Here is a 25,893-nt window from a genome sequence, read left to right on the forward strand (position 1 = left end):
CCCAGCTGACGGACGAACGGACATGGTCTGGATATCACAACAGATAACTGGATCCCATTGATCCAACCGAAACGATCCAGGAACAAACCAGGAAACCCAGGAACCCCAGGAAACCCAGGAAACCCCAGGAAACAGGAAACGTGGTCTGTGGAAGAGGGAAACCAGGGAAAATGGGGAATGAAATGAAATGGAAATTAGGGAATGAAATGGAAACAGGAAACGGAATGAAACGAACGGAAAGGAGCGGAACGGATGAATAGTGGCGGAAGGAGCTGACCGGCCATGGAGGGAAGGAATGGAATGGACGGACCATGGGAATGGAATGGACAGTGGACAGCCGGAACTATTGTTATAAAGCGCCTGCTACGGAGCCAACGCGAGCTACTAAGGTAATGGAGCTTTTATACATTGGTCGTGGTTTCTTTAGAAATAAACAACGGACAAATAGAGAGTCTTTAAACTTCAGATGTAGCTATTCTCATCGCGGCTGTGAATGTACCGGGAGTCAATGGGATGCTAACGGGAGGCTAGCGGCTTGTTAGCATCAGAGTCTCCCCGTAGGAGGTACAACACGGTAACCATAGCAACACGCTCGGAGTCTCACCCGAGCCGGTGGTGAACACAGACGTGCGTCACGGTTGGCCAGCGCTCTCTGATGTCATCACACAGCTTCCTGAACTCTGATTGGGCCATGGGCTCGTATGCCTCGTACTCCAGACCAATCACCTTCCTGCCATCAACCTCGTCCTCCCGGGTCGTTCCTGAACACATTTATACACAAATAATACACAACTTAATACACAACTTAATACACACATTTATACACAAATAATACACAACTTAATACACACATTTATACACAACTTAATACACAACTTAATACACACATTTATACACAAATAATACACAACTTAATACACACATTTATACACAACTTAATACACAACTTAATACACACATTTATACACAAATAATACACAACTTAATACACACATTTATACACAACTTAATACACAACTTAATACACACATTTATACACAGCTTAATACACACACACAACTTAATATCTACACAATGCACACACAAACGTTATTTCTAAACACACACACACACACACCCACACCAAACACACACACACCCAAACAAACACACACACACACACACAAAACAACAACAAAAACACGAACAAAGACACACACGCACAACAACACACACACACACACACACACACACACACACACACACACACAAAGACACACACGCACAGACACGCACACACACAGACACACACTCTCATACACACACACACACACACAGACAGACACACACACACACACACAGACACACACTCTCATACACATACACACACAGACAGACACACACACACACACACACACAAAGACACACACACACACCCACACACACCCACACAAAGACACACACGCGACACGCACACACACAGACACACACCTCATACACACACAACACACAGACACACACACAAACACACACACACACAAAGACACACCAACACACACACCCACAAAGACACAAAGACGCACACACACACACACACACACACAGACAACAACACACACACACACACACAGCCCCGGCACCGCTCTTCACTCACGTCACGTTTTTTAAATCCCCTACAGCGCGACACAAGTCCCGCAAATGCGGCGCCGAGGAGCTTGTATGTAATCGGAGGACCAATGGTAGAGCTTCGTTTGGGCCCAAAAAATCAAGCCCGACCCAGCCCGAGCCCGTGCACGTTGTGACCGAGCCCGGCCCGGCCCGACACATTAACTGGAATTATGAACCGATTTCAACCAGACACTGTTTTAATCCGTGGGCCGTCATAACTGACGTTCTCAACATGCGCGGAGTTTGCGGGGGGGCACTGCCCCCCCTGGTAGCCGAAACGGGTAATTGCATTGTTTAAAAAATGAGTGGAATAATTACTTCTGACATAACCAGATATTTTATCAATACTTTAAAAACACAAAACAACTAAATGGGGATAGGTAATACATCTGATTTCATATACTGCTTTAGTAAAAATAATAGTTTTCAGGGCTCTGCCTCTCACCTGAGACCATTGTCGACACATATGCAGGACGCAAAAAACAATAATTTGTTGCACTAGTCGGGACATCTTACCGTGCCAACGTTACAATAAAAGTTGCCTAAATGCCATGTATATAAATTTGCTGTCAGCTTACTAATTGAATGCGCGTTTTGTGTAGATTTGGACTTTGATACGTTTTATTCCACTTTGTTTAAACGGCGAAGTTCACCTGGTTCACCTGTTTGGAGCTGCTGGTGAATGTGGCGCTAGTAGAGGCCTTGCTGGCTACACCGGGACTCTGTTTGTGGCTCTGCTGATCGCTGTGGATGACTTGTTTTCATGTCATTGGATTACGGCAAAATACGGATCTTTTTTCTTAACGTGTCTTAACGTTTTATGGTGCGATTGCGCTTGGTTTCTGCGTTTGGAGAGGCATCTCAACAGACTGGAGGTCCAACACTGATTGTTCTCTGTTAGCCTCCATGTTAGTTGAATTTAAGTGTCGTGGGATCTGCCACCGTCTGTCTATTGTGCTCCAGGACAGCCGCGTTCACGGGCGTCAGCTTGGTTTGAAATATGCTGGGGACAGAGACTCATTTGAGGTACGCTTTCCAGAAGTGCGAGGTACAATGACGATACGTTTTTTTCTCTTCGCGCAGGTCAGGTTTAATGTAATGCGTAAACAATGATTACCAAATTTCTCTCTAATATTGCTCCTCATAACCACGGAAAACTGGTCAAAAATAGAACCCAAAGTCCAGTTATTATGGACGTTATCTGACATTTAGCGTTTCTGCTTCACATTTTCAGCAGGGCAGCGGAGCAGCTGTTGGTTGACTCCCCACGGTTCTCATGGGCTTTATAAGTCCTAACATGAAAAAGCTTAAAGGTATAGTGGAGGATTTTACTTTTTCCGGGTGGATCATCAAGACTATTGGTCCTCCTGGTTGTCAATCATTCTGGTGATATGTTTACCTCCCTAGCTTTCAGGTGTGTATGTGTGGTGAGCTTGAGCCTGGTTCAGACATTCATTGAAGCATTGAAGCTTTGGGAGAATATTTCACACGCTGGCGCAGCCTAAAAGCATTGCAGTTGGGCTTCCCACTGATGCCTCAGTCGTGAAGTTTCTACTCGACAGGTAAAGTTTGGCTATTTGGAGAAATCCTTTTAAAATCACTGCTAGTGAAAGTTGATGTGTGCTATGATTAGCGATGCTAGCCCTGGCACAAGTCACTAACCACACGGTAAACATCCCAGTTTGTGAAAAAGTGCAAATCTTCTTTCTGAAAGTAGCTTCATGAGCCATGCCGACAGCAACTTGTAAACAGTGCACTCTCGTGCACACGTTTAATAGGCGTTCCCTCTCGGGAGCAGGCAGAGGGTTGAGCATGTGCATTTTTTCAAAAAGTACAGAGGGCGGTTCTTTTCTAAAATTTGGGAAAATCCTCCACTATACCTTTAATGATGTCATATTTAGATAGAAAAGCTGTGAATACGTGGCAGCGTAAAAGGCGACAAAAACATGGCAAAAAGGCGACATAAAAAAATAATATTAGTGAATTAAATCTGAACCTATAAAAACAGAAATGGCTCCACAGGAAGCGCTGCTGACGGTGTCCACCACTTCCTGTACAGACAGCCAATCACGGCTCAGCTTCAAGACGTCTCGCCGCTCCTCCGACTCGGCCATCTGAGAGGAAACAACACACACACACACTTCATATTCATTCATATTCACACACACACACACACACACACTTCATATTCATTCATATTCACACACACACACACACACACTTCATATTCATTCATATTCACACACACACACACACACACACACTTCATATTAATTCATATTCACACACACACTTCATATTCATTCATATTCACACACACACACACACACACACACACACACACACACACACACACACACACAACACACACACACCATCAATACACACACACACACACACACACACTCATACTTCATATTCACACAACACAACAAAACTCATATTCATCATATTACAAAAAACACCATAACTCACACAACACACACACACTATATAATATCACACACACAAACACAAAATCAATTCACACACAACACACACACAAACTTCATATATTCTATATTCACACACACACACACACACACTACACTCTTCACACACACACACACACATACCTATCTATTCATATTCACACACACACACACACTTCATATTCATTCATTCACACACACACACACACACACACACACACACACACACACACACACACAACATACACACACACACACACACACACACACACACACTTCCATATTCATTCATATTCACACACACACACACACACTATATTACTTCATATTCACACACACACACACACACACACACACTATATTATCATATTCACACACACACACTACATATTCATTCATATTCACACACACACACACACACACACACAACATATATTAATTCATATTCACACACACACTTCTATATTCACATATTCTACACACACACACACACACACACACACACACACACCACAACACACACACACACACACACACAACATTCCATAACACACACACACACACACACACACACACAACTATATTCATATATTCACACACACACACACACACACACACACTTCATATTCAATATCTACACACACACACACACACACACACACACACACACACACACACTTCATATTCATTCATATTCACACACACACACACACACTTCATATTCATTCACACACACACACACACACACACACTTACTTCATATTCTCACACACTTCATATTTATTCACACACACACTTCATATTCATACACACACACACTTCATATTCACACACACACACACACACACACACTTCATATTCATTCATATTCTCACACACACACACACACACTTCATATTCATACACACACACACACACTTCATATTCACACACACACACACACTTCATATTTATTAATATTCACACACACACTTCATATTTATTAATATTCACACACACACACACACTTCATATTCATTCATATTCACACACACACACACACACACACACACACTTCATATTCACACACACACACACACACACACACTTCATATTCATTCATATTCACACACACACACACTTCATACACACACACACACACACACACACTTCATATTCACACACACACACACACACACACACACACACACACACACACACACACACTTCATATTTATTAATATTCACACACACACACACACACACACACACACACACACACACACACACACACACACACACACACACACAGTGTGGAGCTGATCAATAGATGTAGACTGGTGGTCACGTGGGACTCTAGCCTCCGCGAGGTACACATTCGTCTCCCATTACCACCTGGTGCATGCAAGATGGACCACACCTGATCCTGGGCACAAGTCTACACACACACACACACACACACACACACACACACACACACACACAACACACACACACACACACAACACAAAACACACACACAACACACACACACAGACACACACACAACGCAACACACACACACACACACACACACAGACACACACACACACAGCACACACACAGACAGATAGTCGACACACACACACACACACACAGACACACACACACACACACAACACACACACACACACACACACAGACACACACACACACAGAAGTCGACACACACACACACACAGAAGACGCACACACACACACAGACAGACACACACAGACAGACACACACACAGACAGTCGACACACACACACACACACACACAGACACACACACACACACAGACAGTCACACACACACACACACACACACACAACAGACACACACACACACAGACAGACACAGACACACACACACACACACACACACACACACACACACACACACACAGACAGTCGACACACACACACACAGACAGACACACACACACACACACACACACACAGACAGACACACACACACAGACAGTCGACACACACACACACACACACACACAGTTGACAGACAGACAGACACACTCTTATCTTAAATTAAGTTATAAAGTTACGTATCTGTGTGTGCACTGCAGAAAGAGATGTGTTAAAAATGACAACGTGTGTAGTCCCTGAACACACTCACCACATGTGTTAAAATTCTACATGTTGTGTCATTTTTAACACAAGAGTTGTGTCATCTCTTTTTGAAGTGTATTCTCAAAGACTTCGGTAACGAGACAATAAAAAAAATTAGATGTAAATACTTAAAACTTCCTGTCCCGCCAAAGGTGAAAGAAATGCAATTTAAAATTATGAATATAGGATTTATCCCACTAATGATTTCTTAAAACAGAGATTTAAAATGGATGTAGGAAACTGTACACTGCAAAAAGAGATGTGTTAAAAATGACACGTGTAGAATTTTAACACATGTGGTGAGTGTGTTCAGGGACTACACATGTTGTGTCATTTTTAACACATCTCTTTTTGCAGTGTATCTGTGTGTATCTGTGTGTATCTGTGTGTATCTGTGTGTATCTGTGTGTTGTCAAAATTGCGTCGAGGATTCGGCACAGCTCGCCACACACACGTGGGAGACCAAAACATCGCAGAATGGAGAACGAAACAGCAACCTCCTCACAGAGTTCCCAACAAAGCCCCAAATACAAGAAAAAGTCCTAAAAAACAGCTCGCCCTAAATCATTAGCTAACGTTAGCTTGAATGGTAGCTAGCTTATGGCTGCAGAACACAGCTATCTATAGTAGCTAACGTTAGCTAGCTTCTGGCGCCTAGACAGCTGTGTTTAGCCAACGTTAGTTATCATCTAATGTTGATGTCTAGCTTATGGCTGCAGAACATAGCTATCTTTAGTAGCTAACGTTAGCTAACGTGAACATTAGCTACTAACATAGCATGAACAAAGTGCACAGAGAGCTAAGATGCGTTGGTTAGCCTAGCACCACCAAAGTGTACAGCTGCTAGCTCTAGCTAACGGTAGCAAGCAGATTGCAGTAGCTTTGTACAGGAGAGATTTATGTTGGTACTGTAAGAGTCAACAGGCTGGCCTTTCATTTTGTATAACAGTAAAATAATTGTATTTATTTTATTTTGTGTAAAGCAGATTTTTTGCTGTGCAAAACTGTTTAATAAAGATTATTAAGATTGTTTTTGGTATTTATTTGAGATACATTATGTTTTTTATTAATCGAGCAACAGAAAAATAATCGTTAGATTAATCGTCCGATTAGTCGTTAGATTAGTTGACTAATCGATTTAATAATCGCCCAAATAAACAATTAATAAATAATTGTTTACCCCCAGCCCTAGTGTGTTGTCATTATTCCTGTTAAAAACCTTCGCAGAGCGTTGTACCTCGGGTGTCGCCGTAGCAACAGTGTCCAAAGGTCCCGGCTGCTGATTGGTGTTGGCACGGCAACAGCCTCCTCCTGCTTCAGTCCAGTCAGCTCGGCGCTCTTAGCGAAGAACAACACCAACACCTGGAGACATTTAGACCTTTAATATTTCATATTTATCAGATAAAGTCAACAAGATCAACACCAAGACCTGGAGACATTTAGACCTTTAATATTTCATATTTATCAGATAAAGTCAACAAGATCAACACCAACACCTGGAGACATTTAGACCTTTAATATTTCATATTTATCAGATAAAGTCAACAAGATCAATACCAACACCTGGAGACATTTAGACCTTTAATATTTCATATTTATCAGATAAAGTCAACAAGATCAACACCAACACCTGGAGACATTTAGACCTTTAATATTTCATATTTATCAGATAAAGTCAACAAGATCAATACCAACACCTGGAGACATTTAGACCTTTAATATTTCATATTTATCAGATAAAGTCAACAAGATCAACACCAAACTACAATAAATCAAATATAAACTCATGTTTCTCCTTTGTGTGTTGCTACAAACACACCTTTATTATATATATATATATATATATGTGTGTGTGTATATGTATACTGTATGTGTGTATGTGTATTTGTGTGTATGTATATATGGATAAATACTGTATGTGTACATGTATTTTTAGTTTTGTTCGAAATAAAAATGAATTAAATGAAATGAAAGTATTTCATATGGCAATAGTGCAAATGTGCATTTTTGTGTTGTATTTCTCCTTTAAAAAAGGTATTTTTATTATTTAATTTTTTTTAATCATTTTTTGGGGCTTTTCCACCTTTTATCTAACAGGACAGCTAGGGGAGAGGAGAGCAAACCCATATTTAATAGCCTACTATTGATAATATTTATGATACTGTTCAATTCCATTACTGTCCAATATCTATTACTCATTGAATATGATCACCACTATTGGGCAATATTCAAATAATGTGCACTAACCCACACTGCATATCACACTGTATATAAACATATATTCTATTATATTCTATTTCAACAGGTCACGTGTCAGATGTGAGCCTGATGATAAACCTGTCAGATACACAGTAGGGGCTGCCAACCCTTCTCAGTTAGTGGAACCGGACCGTCCTGGTTCTAATGCAGGGAACAGGGTTCTCCTGTAGACCACCGGTCTGGGTCAAAGGTCCAGAACCGCCTCCTCGTGCCTCTCACGAGGGACTCAGCCATGATATACCCGCTGCAGCCAATCTCCCTACCAAAGTCTGCACATTTAAACATTTCTTACTAGTTAACAACATAATATTTCTCTATAAAAAGTACACTTACTCATCTCATTAACTCATAATCATGGCTTTAATTCGGCGCTCATATTTCTGATATCTGACCCTCTTAAACAACCTTTTCAGACGTTTGTTGACTCTAGCTGGAGACGCAGGTCACGTTCTTCGCCACGCAGCGCGCTGTTTAAGTCAGCGGAAATGTCAACGGACTCTGGCGTCTCTTTCCCGCTGTAAACAACGTGTTGGTGTATTCAGAGTGAAACTGACCTTGGCAGTCATGAAGAAGTCTGCAGCTTGTTGAACATGTGAAGAAAGTTTCCTGTCTGTTTACCAGCTGACTGGCCCTTCCTCTTCCTCTTCCTCTTCTTCACCTTGTTTTTGGGCGGGCTCCAAACCAGAGCTTAAAGGAGCCCGCCGCCATCTTGTGACGGGAGTGTGTAACATCGGTCCACCCAGTTTGTTTTTTGATGATTAGGACCAGAGTAATATTTGTTTCCCAAATTTTAAGTTCTATATCTCAAACTGTAGATTTAGTGAGACATTATAAACAAACAAGGCCATTTCTACAAACTGCAGCTTCTATTTATACTTTTGTTTTAATATTTTGAGTTCTTTCTTCATATTTTTACAGTCATCAACCACTCTGCTACACAGATCAGGCCAAAACAGGATTTCTCTTCTGCCTTCAGAAAGTTGTCTCAGAGTGCCCTAAAGCAGTAACTTAGCGAGGATTGTATCAGAAGTTCCTCCCTGTCTATTGTATTTCCAGAAACTTCTGATACAATCCTCGCTAAGTTACTGCTTCCATAACTAATCTAGTGTTTTTTATATTTTTAAAAAAAAAAAAATATTAAATATTTTTTATAAAACACCCCCTATCAATATCATTTTTTTTTTTTTTTTTAATAAAAAAAATAATAAAAAATAATAATTAAAATATAATTTTATTTTTTTTTTTTAATTGTTTGTTAAATATTAATATTTAATAAAAAAAAAAAAAAAAAAAAAATGTAACATGGTTCATATATAATCCTTCCATAACTAATCTAGTGTGTGTGATATGTGGAGAGTTAATAAATATGTAACATGGTTCATATATAATCCCTCCATAACTAATCTAGTGTGTGTGATATGTGGAGAGTTAATAAATATGTAATATGGTTCATATATAATCCTTCCATAACTAATCTAGTGTGTGTGATATGTGGAGAGTTAATAAATATGTAACATGGTTCATATATAATCCTTCCATAACTAATCTAGTGTGTGTGATATGTGGAGAGTTAATAAATATGTAACATGGTTCATATATAATCCTTCCATAACTAATCTAGTGTGTGTGATATGTGGAGAGTTAATAAATATGTAACATGGTTCATATATAATCCTTCCATAACTAATCTAGTGTGTGTGATATGTGGAGAGTTAATAAATATGTAACATGGTTCATATATAATCCTTCCATAACTAATCTAGTGTGTGTGATATGTGGAGACTTAGTTTTTTTTCGATTGCTAAACAACAGTCTACACAGCAGCAGTTCATGTAGACCAAACCCTAGTTTGTTTTTTCATTTATTGAACACAGTTTTCAAAACTCTACACACTTATCCCATGACTTTAACCACAATGTAAAATGCAACGTTTCGACCCAGCTGGGTCTTCTTCAGGCCCAGTTGGGTCGAAACTTTGCATTTTATATTAAATATGGGAGTTTAAAGCAGAGTTGTGGACATTACCTTCTTTTTGTTTTAAGTACTTTCATTTGTCCTACACCTGCCAGAAGGTGGGATGTGCACACAGTTACTTTTATAAATATAACCACAATGTGCCAACACTGTGGATCTACAGCACTTTGTTCAGATGCTAACACACTGCTGTCAAAACTTTTGGTAGTTTGATTTAGTTTCTGTCCACTTTGAATGAAGTGTGTTTTACGATGATAAAAGTCCTGATTATTTACATGGAGTCTGGTGGGTGTAACTAAATGTAAGTAAAGCACTGACAGCAAGGGCGAGGCTAGCCCCTAAAACTTGGAGTAAGAAATTTTGTTATTCTAACATTTTTGTTAGTCTTTGACAAGGTTAAATAATGTCCAAAACATACTCCGTAGTTTGTGGTTTAAAATGTATGTGTTAAGGATGAAAATGAAAACATCCCCGCTCAGCAAATGGTATGATCCTCTTTTCTTCTTCTACTTCTCCTCTGTACCTGCCGGTACCTGCACCGCTCAGCACCACCGTCATCCAGCGCGAAACACACGCAGAGTGACAACCCGTTATGTAGTGTTGTGAATCAACTAGCTACGTTGATCCAAAGCTGTGTCTCACACACCCTATCGGTGAGTACCTGAATCACGTGTACACCTATAATAACGCCGCCTTCACACTGGCAGTTGAAATCAGCTCCGTAATACACAATACGCCCCCAGCGGACGTCGTACTACACCGTTGAAAAGCTTCGGAAGCGACTCACAAAAATGGCGGAGAGACTAGAACGAGTGATAAGCGTCTGAATGTCCGATTCTCTCTGACCTCTCTTATACAGATAGAAATAGAAAGCCTGCTGGGTGGAGTAAAGTTGCCCAGGACGTTGACATGTCAGGTCGGTTAAATGTGATATAGCGGTATGTCAATAGTTGTCTGTTGCTAGCTAACCAATTAGCAGGTTTGTTTATCAGTACCATAGCAACACTAACTTCCGTCGGATAGGAACAGGTGTTCTGACGGAACACCATACCCATCAGAATGGGATACCTTCGGTTAATGCGCATGCGCAGCAGTGAAATTTGTGGAATTGCGCATGCGTTAAATTTAAACCATCATTTCAGCATACCTAAGATTACAAGCGGTAAGTGTTGGTGTATTATATCGCATATTATATACACATTACCTAATTGCATGCCTTGTACAATCACAAGAAATGTTGACAGACGTTTTCAATATATTATTTTTAGCAAGTGGAGTCGTAATGTCGTGTTAAAACGTTAAATCTGGTGTATTATTTACACATTACCTAATTGCATGCCTTGTACAATCACAAGAAATGTTAACGGACGTTTTCAATATAATTTTTAGCAAGTGGAGTTGTAAAGTCGCGTAATGTCGTGTTAAACGTTAAATCTGGTGTTAACTCGAGGTTCTAGCGTTTGGCGCCATGTAATGTTTGACTTTTAAAGCATACCCCTTTATAAACTGTATTTTTATTAAACCATGGGTTATCAAAACAGCATACCCCTTTATAAACTGTATTTTTATTAAACAATGGGCTATCAAAACAGCATACCCCTTTATAAACTGTATTTTTATTAAACAATGGGCTATCAAAACAGCATACCCCTTTATAGACTGTATTTTTATTAAACCAGGGGTTATCAAAACAGCATACCCCTTTATAGACTGTATTTTTATTAAACCATGGGCTATCAAAACAGCATACCCCTTTATAGACTGTATTTTTATTAAACCAGGGGCTATCAAAACAGCATACCCCTTTATAGACTGTATTTTTATTAAACCATGGGCTATCAAAACAGCATACCCCTTTATAGACTGTATTTTTATTAAACCATGGGCTATCAAAACAGCATACCCCTTTATAGACTGTATTTTTATTAAACCATGGGCTATCAAAACAGCATACCCCTTTATAGACTGTATTTTTATTAAACAATGGGCTATCAAAACAGCACACCCCTTTATAGACTGTATTTTTATTAAACCATGGGCTATCAAAACAGCATACCCCTTTATAGACTGTATTTTTATTAAACCATGGGCTATCAAAACAGCACACCCCTTTATAGACTGTATTTTTATTAAACCATGGGCTATCAAAACAGCATACCCCTTTATAGACTGTATTTTTATTAAACCAGGGGCTATCAAAACAGCATACCCCTTTATAGACTGTATTTTTATTAAACCATGGGCTATCAAAACAGCATACCCCTTTATAGACTGTATTTTTATTAAACCAGGGGTTATCAAAACAGCATACCCCTTTATAGACTGTATTTTTATTAAACCAGGGGTTATCAAAACAGCATACCCCTTTATAGACTGTATTTTTATTAAACAATGGGCTATCAAAACAGCATACCCCTTTATAGACTGTATTTTTATTAAACCAGGGGTTATCAAAACAGCATACCCCTTTATAGACTGTATTTTTATTAAACCAGGGGTTATCAAAACAGCATACCCCTTTATAGACTGTATTTTTATTAAACCATGGGTTATCAAAACAGCATACCCCTTTATAGACTGTATTTTTATTAAACCAGGGGTTATCAAAACAGCATACCCCTTTATAGACTGTATTTTTATTAAACAATGGGCTATCAAAACAGCATACCCCTTTATAGACTGTATTTTTATTAAACCATGGGCTATCAAAACAGCATACCCCTTTATAGACTGTATTTTTATTAAACCATGGGTTATCAAAACAGCATACCCCTTTATAGACTGTATTTTTATTAAACCAGGGGTTATCAAAACAGCATACCCCTTTATAGACTGTATTTTTATTAAACCAGGGGTTATCAAAACAGCATACCCCTTTATAGACTGTATTTTTATTAAACCAGGGGTTATCAAAACAGCATACCCCTTTATAGACTGTATTTTTATTAAACCATGGGTTATCAAAACAGCATACCCCTTTATAGACTGTATTTTTATTAAACCAGGGGTTATCAAAACAGCATACCCCTTTATAGACTGTATTTTTATTAAACAATGGGCTATCAAAACAGCATACCCCTTTATAGACTGTATTTTTATTAAACCAGGGGTTATCAAAACAGCATACCCCTTTATAGACTGTATTTTTATTAAACCAGGGGTTATCAAAACAGCATACCCCTTTATAGACTGTATTTTTATTAAACAATGGTTATCAAACAGCATACCCCTTTATAGACTGTATTTTTATTAAACCAGGGGTTATCAAAACAGCATACCCCTTTATAGACTGTATTTTTATTAAACCAGGGGTTATCAAAACAGCATACCCCTTTATAGACTGTATTTTTATTAAACAATGGGCTATCAAAACAGCATACCCCTTTATAGACTGTATTTTTATTAAACCAGGGGTTATCAAAACAGCATACCCTTCACAAACACCGGTATGCTGTTTTGACAAAGTAGGCCAAATTGACAGACCCCGCTATAAAACTAAACTTCCGGTATGCTATTCTGACAAAGTATGCTACATCGACAGAACACCGGCCGCAAAATTACAAATCCCACTATGGCCACGCCAAGACCCGCCCTATGCCTACCTCTGATTGGCTTACACGTACACGTCACCTCCAGTTCCTCCGCGCCGCGGCCGCGCAGCCCGCGCTCCAGCACAGCATTCGCCGGCCCCGCGCAGTTTGAAATATGTGTTCAAGAAAGGAGACGCTGGAGACGCTAATGACGGTAAGAAAAATGAAACAACTAAACGATGTTTATTAATATCGTTTGCACCAACTGTAGCCTTCACCACCATTTCTGTTAGCCACAATAGCTTATTAGCCGCTAGCAGCCAACATAGCTTATTAGCCGCTAGCAGGATAGCTGCGTCACTGACAGAAATGTCTCTACGAAAACTCGTTTGATATTAATATATAGGCTAGTTTAGGTATCAATATGTAGTTTAGAGTTTTGGTTGTTTCATTAGTGTATTGCAATTTACCCCGTACCTTCCTGTCCCATAGAGAGTTACAGAGCCAGTCTGCAAACTGCACTTGGATAGGTAAGGCATAAAAAGTCTTTGTTGGATGCATAGACAGTACCTATATAAGAATTATGTGTGTATTCTTTTTTTTTACCACCATACTGTTGTGATGGACTGTGATGCTTATACAGTCTTTGTTTTCTAATGGTTTTACATTTGAAGATATCTTCTTTTTTGTTTTTAGCCATGAACAGTATGGCTGCTCCTATTAAATGGTGCCATATTTGCCAGACACCTGGCAACGTGCAGCAGTTGGAGGAGCTTGAGGTTAGGTGCAATAGATGGTTAAGACTAAGATTTAAAAACAAATGATCATATTTTCTGCATAGACCCCTTCAATGTTTGTGATCATCTAGAGCCAAGGTTGGGTGCATGCACCAATTCAATCAATTCACACACACACACACAATTCAATGGGATGGAAAGCTTTCTGACTCCGACAGGTGCACACCTTTTTTCTGTGACATGAACCGTGAATGGGTCAAACTCCCTTGTGAGTGAACAGTTTTCTAACATTGACATTTTGGATGACAGAAACTCTTACCATCTGGATACACACATCTGCTGTGTGTGAAGGAGGATGAGTTTCGAGCCCATTTAAAAGTGCAGCTCTCCACTAAAGAGGAGGTGGAGAAATGGCTTGAGGAGTTTCAAAATTCCTCCACTTTAACATGGAGGAATGCTAGAACGTATCCGGCGTCAGGGCGATACAATGTGTATAGAGTAAGTAGAGCATAGCTTTTGGAAGTGGAAGGGTAGTATACAGGGAGAGCTATAATGAGAAGTTTTTCAATTTGTGTTTTTGTCTGAAATGGAGCATGAATATACATGAAAAAAAAAAAAAAAAAAAAAAAAAAAAAAAAAAAAGAGTACCACAAGCAGGTCTACTAATTTCTGTATACTGTTTAGGTTGATCTCAGATGCCAGCATAAAACCTACGCATCTGGCAAATACTCAAGAAACACCAACTGCCCTGCCACACTGTTTCTTGTCCTCAAAAGAAGCATGGAGAATAGGAGGTCAAGGTACAATTCAGAATAAAGCTATGTGCACGGTGTCTAAATTTCCACTCTGTACGATCATTTTATTGCATTTGTGTATCCTTCAATGTCATTAATGTTCCACTCCTCTGCCGTTTACAGATCGTCAGATCGACACATGGCAGAGGGTTACCTCCTATATGTCAACTTGAGGAATGAGCACAACCATCGCCTTGCTTGCGCCGATGCCCTGAGGAAAAGGGATGTGTCGGCCGTCACCGTTGAAAGGCTGACTGAGCTCTTTGAGAAAGGTCATTCTCCCTCATCTGCTCTCGATACCATCAAATATGACCTGCACGAGGAAGAGGGATAAGAGTACCTCTATGCAGCAGCAGACCGTGCCATATGCCCAGACGTCCAGTTCTGCTACAGGTTAGCTCATCCAAACCGGTGTCCACATAGGAGAAACTACAAAAAACCTACTGGGGTGCGTTCTTACTTTCTTTTTCTGTTTGTGCTGTATCCCTAACTGTGTCAATGATCTATGTGTTACACCAGGTTATACTACAAATTATTCCAGAAATCATATGGTGCCCCTTCTGGAGAAAAGATGGTCATAGACCTCAAAGAACGCCTTGCCAGGTATAACGAAGAACAGGGCTGTGTCTGTGCTCAGCTAGAACAAACCATCGATGGCCAGCAGATTGTGGCGATTTGCACACCTTTAATGCAGCGGGTCCACACAAGAGTACAACAGAGTGGAGAGATGATCTTTGTGGATTCCTCTGGGAATTGTGACAGGCAAAACCACCGCCTTTTTCTCTTTCTAACCCACTCTGCTGCAGGGGGGCTGCCTCTTGGTGTGCTGATCACCACATCAGAGAGTGCAGCCACTCTAACAGCTGTGATCTCCCTGCTTAAACGGCTTCTCCCACCTGGTGCTTTCTTTGGGCGCGAAGACCATGGTCCACAGGCAGTCATGACAGATGACTGTTCAGCTCTGCGACAGGCACTTGCCACTGTCTACCCTGGAGCAAGCATACTTTTGTGCACCTTTCATCTGCTCCAGGCGATGTGGAGATGGCTGTGGAACAGCCATAATGGCATAAAAAAAGAAGAACGCCCACAGCTGCTAAATGGATTCAGAGGTCTTGTGTATGCCAGAACAGCAGAAGAGCTGTCTGCAGCCTATGCCACGCTGTCTGCAGATCCCCTGGCATCAAAACACAAGAACTTTATGAAACACTTGCTGGAGGTGTATGGGAGGCGGCAGGAGTGGGCACTGTGCTTGCGGGTCCATTTGCTAACCCGTGGCAACAACACCAACAACTATGTTGAAAGTGCAATGAAGATTGTCAAAGACAAGGTCCTTTACAGGTTGAAGGCATACAACCTGACCCAGCTCGTGGACTTTATAGCCACTCGGTTTGAGGCATACTACATCCGCCGCCTCACTGATTTCGCCAACAACCGGGTGAAAAACCTTACAGCCCCCAAGTGTGATGATGTGGACTGCCAGAAAATTGTCCGGCTAAGTGTATTGTTGCGACTTCTTTGCAACCAAAGTTTTTTTTTCTCTCCATAACCTCTTGAAATAGGAGAGAATACAGTCTGTTGCGGCTGTAAGCGGTCCAACAAAGTACACCGAGAGATACATAAACACACTGACGCGCTCACGATTGTATTGCAATGATTTATTCCTCCACACGTAAAATACAACTAGCACTGCAGTTACCAAATGTAAAGTTACTTTGTGAGTCGAAATTTGCGTGTTAGTGTGGCGGAATAAATCCTTGCAATACAATCCTTGAGCGCGTCAGTGTGTTTATGCATCTCTCAGTGTTTAGTCCCTCGCAGCAGCACTATGTTGGACCGCCTACAGCCGCAACATTGGTCAACAGAAAGTGTTGGCTCCCAGGCTCACCAGGGCCTGTACCATGATGGTAGTTGAACAAACTCAGGTTGCAGGATTGGTTTAGAGTTGACAAAACCAAACCGATGCAATCAGGCTTTATTGGTACCATGACGCAGCTTATCAACTTCTCTGTTAACTCAGGCTTTGATCTTAAATTGATTACTCCGCTCACATAAAGAGTGACATCGGCACGAACAACCAACACGTTCAATATGGATAGAAGAGCAATAATTTTCCAAGGAGCAAGAAATTATTTAGAATATAAAAATTTTCAAGCGCAGTAATACCTCTCTGCTGCCAAACAAGAGAAAACTGGGAAGATTGATGATTGCGTTATATTAAGTTAAAGAAATACATTCTATAGGCCATTAATGTAAAATTATGAATATATATATAACATATTAAAAATGTATTAAATAAAATGAAAATGTGTGTATATATATATATATATATATATAATATATATATATATATATGTATGTTTGTAAAATGTGAATGTATTGGTTGAACCTAAAAAATTAATATTAATTGATTTTTCGGCTAACCCAAACTCTAAACGTTCTTGGCAGCAATCAAGACAAAATATAAAAATATAATCAAAGTGGTGAGTATTTATCACAACCTTTATTATTTTTGTGAATATTTTATCACAAACACTTCTTTGCAGCAAAGGTGAAGCCATTGCAATGATTGCAACAGAGAACAGAGCTGGGAATTAATTACGTCACCTATATGTTTTTTGCTCACCTGATTGGTCAAACTTAGACTGAGATCTCAAATCCAGAACATAACCTGCCCCGGAGCAGGTTAGCCGTGCAGCGTAAGATACCATGGCAACGAACACCGATTAAAGCCGAGCTACTTTCATAGTACCTAAAACCCAGGGTTGGTGGAAACTAAACTGAAACATAGCTGGCTAGCCACCTAAACCAGCTTCATGGTATAGGCCCCTGGTGATCAGGTGAAGCAAACAAATATGTTATAACTTCCGCTCAAACCGCGATGAAAACGCCCACCACCTACAATATAAGTGCACAACACGGTAATCAACTAACAACATCAAGGAGACCATAAACAACACTATGTGGCTACTACACTGTTGATGAGGATAACTAAACAATGATTGTTGCTTTCAAAATATTTAATATCACACAACGTGTTCTCCTGTAACCTTCGGCAGCAAAAAGTAAAAAAATAAAATAAATGTGGTGGTGATGTCATCACCGCGGTAGTGGTATTGTCACAGCCCTAATTCTAACAACCCATTTCCGTTTTATGCTGATTAGGATAGGAACTTCTTTTAAAAGAAGTTTGTGGTAGTGGACACCTTCTACTTTTACTAAAGTAAATATGTCTCTTATTATTTGTACTTTTACTTGAGATTTAGTACTTTCTCCACCAGGACTCAGACAACCATCTCTGACATTGAGAATTAGCTTTGGCTAAAATGTTGTAGTATGTAACATGAGTGTATGTTACATACTTGTCCGTATTCAAATAAACTTAAATAAAAAAATAAGCAGTCTCCCGCTTCCCAGGAGGTGCACAGGAAGCTTCATGTCCTTTTTATATGGGAATTTGCGAGGCGTTTTCTTATGCTAATTAGGAACAACACGCTTTCAATTATGAAGATGTGGTTCATCAATCCTAAGAACACAGGTGCAAACAATTCTGCTGTTTAAGAACACGTCATGAATCCGACGTAGACTTTTCTTAGAAACTTTCTTAAGAACATATTTAAGAGAAAACTTAGGAAGATATTGGTGAATGAGGCCCAATCACCTGTATGACGCGCCGTTTGAATAATTCAGATCCACTTTGAGATAGAATTTTAAGGATTTATTGTTCATTGGAAAGTTTGAAAAAAAACAAACAATAAAAAAAAATCCAGTTGCCTGAAAAATACTGCAACAAGTAGATGTGAAGAAACTTGCGGTCAACAGAAAATGCAAAAACCCAAGCTCACCCCCTCTCTAGCCACCACCATGCAAGTGTCCAGGTGTATAAATAGACTGATTATTGTGAGACCAACTCCCGGCCCCGTGACGTCCTACGTTATGTAATAGGTGAAAATTATAAACAAACATAATATACATGGCTCCTATATGTATATATGTGTGTCTGCATACGTACATCATACAGTTTATATACAGTTTAAATATTGTTATTTTAATATATATTTCTTGTCCTCCTTACCATTAAAATGTAGGAGGATGAAGTCAATTTTACGGTGCCCAGTGCATCAACTGGTGGTTGGTACCACGTCAATACAGGACTGTGCTGCTGCACCTGCCCTGTTGGCAAAACTGGCGCACCCTGCAAGCACCAAAGTGCAGTGGTGCAAACATTTGGTGTGAGTGAGACACTCCCACTAACAAGCACACCTCATCTCAGGAAGCTCTTCTATGAAATTGCTTCAGGTAAGTGACTTGTGGTTGTTCTTCATGATGGGATGTGGAGTACAGTTTGATGTGTTGTGTGTGTGTGTTGTGTGTGTGTGTGTGTGTGTGTGTGTGTGTGTGTGTGTGTGTACACAGGAGGGACCACTCCAGATGACTGGTTTGAAAGCTTGATTTATGAACAGCCTGTTGAGCCAAAGTCAGTGTTGGGTGAGTACAAAGTCCCTCCACCACTACGATGTTCTTTCAGACTGAGTATGTTGAAACTTCACCAAGTAGTACATTTTTATTCAAGATGGATAATGTTATGTTTTTTTTTTTTTTCTTTCAAAAAAGAAGAGTGCATGGATGTAGAATCTCTTGCTCCAGCATCGAAGATCATCTCAGGTGAAACTGGCTTTAAAGGAACACGCCAACTTATTGGGAATTTAGCTTATTCACCGTAACCCCCAGAGTTAGACAAGTCGATACATACCCTTCTCATCTCCATGCGTGCTGTAATGCTGTCTGACGGCTCCAGCAGCATCAGCCCATCACAGAACATGCAGGTGAATGGTTCCAGTAATCCTACTGCTCCAAATAAGTGATGAAATAACACCAACATGTTCCTATTTACATGTTGTGATTTATAGAGTGACAGCGTGTACAAAAAACAACGTAACATGAGACACAGCCGTCTTCTAACTGTAAACAAACCGGGAACTATATTCTCAGGCGGAAGAATATAGTACTTGGGCGGAGTGATATGCTTGCAGCAAGCCTGTCTGAGAATATAGTTCCTGGTTTGTTTACTGTTAGAAGATGGCGTTCGTCTCATTATTCCTCACGCTGTGACTCTAAATCACAACATGTAAATAGGAACATGTTGGAGTTATTTTGTCACAATTTGGAGCAGTAGGCTAGTTGGAACCAGTTACCTGCAGGATCTGTGCTAGGCTAAGCTAATGCTGGAGCCGTCAGACAGCTTTACAGCACGCACGGAGATGAGAAGGGTATGTACTGACTTGTCTAACTCTGGCGGTTACGGTGAATAAGCTAAATTCCCAATAGGTCGGCGTGTTCCTTTAAAGAAAAATAAATTGGCGCATAAACCACAAAAAAAGTCAAGGCCATGATAAAACTGTGTTCATAAGACTAAAGTATAGCGGTAGAATGCCTAAAGACAATCACAGTGAAAAACTTGCTTATTTTCTTTATCACAGATGACCACCGGTCCGGTGAAGAGGAGGCTGTCGACACATCAGCTGGGCCCAGTAAGTAAACTTATCACAACTTTTCAGATTGATCCAATTGTTTCACTTGCCACCAACACTAGACAGAAGAATCAATTCAATTGCTGTTAAATCTATCCAGGCACAGGGACTTTGGAGAGGGAGTTGGATGGCATTTTGGGGATCCTCAAAAACACAACATTCAAGGCACCTCTTCAGTCATTTGTGGACAATTTTAAAAAAGTAAACGGACAGTGCTGTCCAGTCATCTTTGTTCTCCTATGGAAAGACCAGCTGTGTGCCTACTAGGATCCGTGCCACACCAAGGGGATTTCTGCAAACGACCACTAAGATCGGTGTGCAACCAACGGCGGTGTCACGCCGAAAGGCAGCTTTGGGGGGAAGAAGAGCTCTGGGAGCTGGCAGACCTCCAAAGAGCTCCAGGAAAGACCACCCTTACACAAAGTGCAGAAGAGCAAAAGCTGTGCCACACAGCCTTTCTCATTGTGTGCAGGAGAACACCTCCCTGGGGAAAACCCACTAGGTGCACACACGCACCCTACCGTGCAAGTCCGTAATATTTCTCTTAATCAGTTATTGATAAATTCCACCTCAATCTGTTTGTTTTGTTTCAGCTCAATCAGTTCATGGTTCTATTGTTTATTTTTACAAAACCTGAACTAATACAAATACTTAGGTAGGCTATGTGATTTATTTTTTATTTTTTTGTATTTAGTATTTGTATTTACATTTGATGTGAGTTCAGTTACAAGTGTGTAGTACAGGGTCATCAACTGTACAGAATCCCAGCCTGCGAATAGATATGCAAATACAGGGGGCTGGGTTTGTGCTCTACCTGTGTAATGTTACGTGCTGTAAATGAAATTCATTTTTTCCTCTTCACATTTTCTGAATTTGGGATTATTGTTATTATTCCGCGGGCCGCCAGTTGACTGTATATTAGTGTTGAAGTAGTTGTTGATGAAAGCCTTTCCACTCTCTGATAACTGACTACCAAGAATTTAACTGTGGTCAGTCAACACTAATGGCAAGCATATGTGTCAAAGATGACATTTTGACTCCTGTGTTTAATTAATGTATGCATGTATTCAACATAACTTAACCTAATACAACAATACTACTATACTATATGGCCTACTGTATGAATTGTGTTTTCAATATGGTAATTCTGAGAGTTTATTAGGCTACTGATCTGAGTCAAAATGTTATAATGATGAAATGAGTGATAAGCCTGCCTTTAGTGTGTTTCCTAACCGTAGGAATAAAGATTCAATTGAATCAGTGGTGTTGTTGTCTAGTTTTTTTGTAGTGATTATACTGTATTTTTTTTCTCCCTCCCAGCATTAGACTCGCCCATCCCAGAGCGACAACCCTATAGTTTTTTTGTAACGTTACTGCGTGAAGCATCAGCCTTATCTGGCTCATTTTCTTAGGTTTCTATAACGTTAAAGGGGTGATAGAATGATTATATAGGGTATTTCACACTGTTCCTTATGGTCTCCTAATTGGATATGTAACATTGGTTGGGCTGAAAATGGCCCAGGTGCTATTTCTTTTGGCCCTTATGCATCCCTGTGTTTTGGCTCTATTTGGAACGACAGCTTTTCTTCCAAATATGGTATGCTCGTGAATATTTAGATGAGCTGCGCGCTGATTGGTTGAGGAGAATTGCAATACACACACATTAGAGACACGCGCTGATTGGTTGACGCTGCAGAGTCATCCGAAGCAGCAGTATAGCTTCAGGGGCAGCGTGATACGCGGAATGGCAGCGTGCGTCGTCCTCAGTTAGCTCAGCCAATCAGAGGAAGGCATAGGGCGGGTCTTGGCGTGGCCATAGTGGGATTCGTAATTTCGCGAACCGGCCTTATTTTTCAGTTGTGGCTGACTATCAAACTAGACAATAAAAGAAAGTTTAATGTTTTTCTTTTGCTGTATTTATTCATTCCTCACACACAGAGGATTTAACCTGAACCAGGCTTAACTCCTGAACTCATAGCATTACTCTCTCTCTCTCTCTCTCTGTGTGTGTGTGTGTGTGTGTGTGTGTGTGTGTGTGTGTGTGGCCTGCCAGTGAGCAATGGACATACAACAGTTCTTTAAAAGAAAAAAGACAGATTCAGGAGAGAGACTAGGGACAGTCCATAATGACCTCTGTCTTGTTTTTTGTTTTTTTTGTTCTTCTGAAAAGTGTCAAGCTAAAGTAACAGATAATGCAAACCAGCTATCTGTTGTATCTAGGCAATGGTCCCCTGCTTTTATTTTTTATTTATTTATTTCAAACCCACAATGGAGAATACAGCTTCTCTTGTGAAAGGAATATGTGATTTAAAAAAAGTTTCTAAGCCCAATAATAATAATGATATAGACATTTAAAATGACACTCCTCTGTGTGCCTTTTGATCATATCCTTAGAATCTGTAAATGGTCTCCATAACATTTTTGTGACATGACAAACTGACCTCAACTCTCCTGCTTAAAATATATTTGTGTATGATTGTCAGTGCCGAGAGGGAGAAGGGGAGAGGGAGAGCATGCAGGAAGATCCAGGTGAGGAAACAACAACAATAAATTGACATATAGAGAATAGTGGCAAGCAAAACAGTAATTACTCATACTAACTTATTGGCATTAAGTAGCCTATATTACATTTACTTTTTGTAACATTATTTTTCACCACATTTTTGTGTATGATTGTCAGTGCCAAGGGAAAAAGAGGGAGATGGAGAAGGAGAAAGGGAAAGGGAGAGGGAGAGCATGCAGGAAGAACCAGGTGAGGAAACAACAACAATAAATTGACATATAGAGAATAGTGGCAAGCAAAACAGTAACTACTCATACTCCTATACTAACTTATTGGCATTAAGTAGCCTATATTACATTTACTTTTTGTAACATTATTTTTCACCACATTTCTTCATAATAATGTGCGGCGACCAGGAAAACCAGCTGAGTGAAGAAGGTTTTGTGTTTGTTACAGGGGGCTGTCTGTGTGAACTCTCACAATTAAGCTGGTGCTCTGAAAAGGTCTAAAAAAAAAGAAAAAAAATCTGGATGTTGGAGTTAGTTAAACCAATGTTAAAATGATAAAGTTTTTTTTCAATAGACATATTTTTGTTTTTTGTGTGAAAAGAGGGTGGGTGGTGGCAGTGGGGCTCATTGGGTGCTCAGCACCCCTAAAGCTCTGACCCTAGAATCGCCCCTGACTGACAGGCTCAGATTATTACTGTAAGTTTTAGTTAAAGTGAGTTTAACATGAAACAGCCCCGAAATCACCATCACCAAACTCCACCAGACTCTGCAATCCTGGGTGGCCAAAACTTCAACTGCATCAACGGACCCCCACGTCGAAAAAACAATGCAACAGGTACCCTCTTTGGTTAGAACTGCGGTAGAAAAAAATCTTAACATTATAATAATATTCACGTTCTGTGTGAAAGTGCTTATATTATATGTATATATATAATATAAGCACTTTCATATATATATATATATATATATAAAAACATCCCTGCTGTGTAAAGGCCTGAGATGTTAAAACATTTCACCATCTATCAAACGGAATTAACACTTCACTACTTCTTCTTTCCTTTTGTTTTAAGACACACCTTTGCAAGGCCTGTTGATCTCAACAGCAAAGCAGTAGCTGATGTAACAAACAGGAAGACAGAAAAACATCCAACCTGTGATCCATACCTGAGTTTTAAAGTCCTGGTCAACCCAGGAAGAGGTCCAGAGAAATGGATCTGAAGTCCCTGAAGCTTGGTGACGAGGTGACTATGGACACTGTCTGGAAGAAAGAAAATAATAAATCATATGAATGTAAGGTAGTATGTTCAGTTATTATTTATGTCAAATACATTTTCTTTAACATAACTATCTTCTGATCTGATCATTGTAAAGTATTTCCAGGTCCAACGTGTTCTTACCTGTGTTGTTGGTCTGTGATGATGAGGAGGGAGAGAGCAGTTTATATATCTGCAGAGGGGGAGGACGCTCGGTTCTCTGTTAATCTGCGATTTCACTGTTAATAGTTTAACTTTAACTTTAAATTAAATTAATTAATAAACTAAAACAGGAGGGGAAGAGAGGAGGAGAGTTCTGTGGCCACATGATTGCAGAGAAACAGTTTGACCACACACACACACACACACACACACACACACACACACACACACACACACACACACACACACACACACACACACACACACACACACACACACACACCAACCACATGATTTCACAGAAAGGCAAGGCAGCTTTATTTGTAAAGCACATTTCAGCAACAGGCCAATTCAAAGTACTTTACATAAAAACGATTGAAATACAAGAATAAAAGTTACAGTGCAGTACAAGAAATGAAATATCAAAGAGCAGTTAAAAACAGTTAAAACTATAAAATACAAGATTTTATGGTGCTAGTATGGGACAATGTATGCAATGCAAAGCTGTTGCTCTATACACGTAATCCACCCACAATCCAAACGGTCCGGGTCCACCGGTCTTCTCTTTATATGCTTATATCAATTTTCATACAGTTTCAACAATTCAACTTAATAGAAATGAATAATTATTTAAAGAAAGGCAACATCAAAAAGAAAAGTCTTCAGCCTTGATTTAAAAGAACTGAGAGCTAAAGCAGACCTGCAGTTTTCTGGGAGACCTGTCCCAGACCACCTGAGAGGTCTGGGTGGGTCATAGTGTAGCAGACCTGTCCCAGACCACCTGAGAGGTCTGGGTGGGTCATAGTGTAGCAGACCTGTCCCAGACCACCTGAGAGGTCTGGGTGGGTCATAATGTAGCAGACCTGTCCCAGACCACCTGAGAGGTCTGGGTGGGTCATA

General features: G+C 40.1%; 1 protein-coding gene and 1 pseudogene across 3 annotated transcripts in view; one reads left to right on the forward strand and one right to left on the reverse strand.

Moving 5' to 3' along the window:
- Window positions 1-579: 579 nt before the first annotated feature.
- LOC120545322 (molybdopterin synthase catalytic subunit) overlaps window positions 580-25,893 on the reverse strand; it is a 346,107-nt gene continuing 320,793 nt past the window's right edge. Inside the window, exons 1-3 of one of the 3 annotated variants that reach the window (XM_039779575.1) lie at window positions 5,446-5,461; window positions 3,644-3,788; window positions 580-761 (exon numbers count right to left, since the gene is read on the reverse strand). In XM_039779575.1, coding sequence (XP_039635509.1) covers window positions 601-761; window positions 3,644-3,761 — 279 coding nt within the window. In that variant the 5' untranslated portion in view covers window positions 3,762-3,788; window positions 5,446-5,461 and the 3' untranslated portion in view covers window positions 580-600. Of the gene's footprint in view, window positions 762-3,643; window positions 3,789-5,445; window positions 5,462-25,893 lie in introns of those variants that run through there. The other 2 variants (XM_039779576.1, XM_039779574.1) reach the window with 2 other exon arrangements.
- On the forward strand, window positions 10,863-22,276 carry LOC120545100 (annotated as a pseudogene).

This window comes from Perca fluviatilis, chromosome 17, assembly GCF_010015445.1.
Source record: "Perca fluviatilis chromosome 17, GENO_Pfluv_1.0, whole genome shotgun sequence".
In the NCBI taxonomy this organism is placed as follows: Eukaryota; Metazoa; Chordata; class Actinopteri; order Perciformes; family Percidae; genus Perca; species Perca fluviatilis.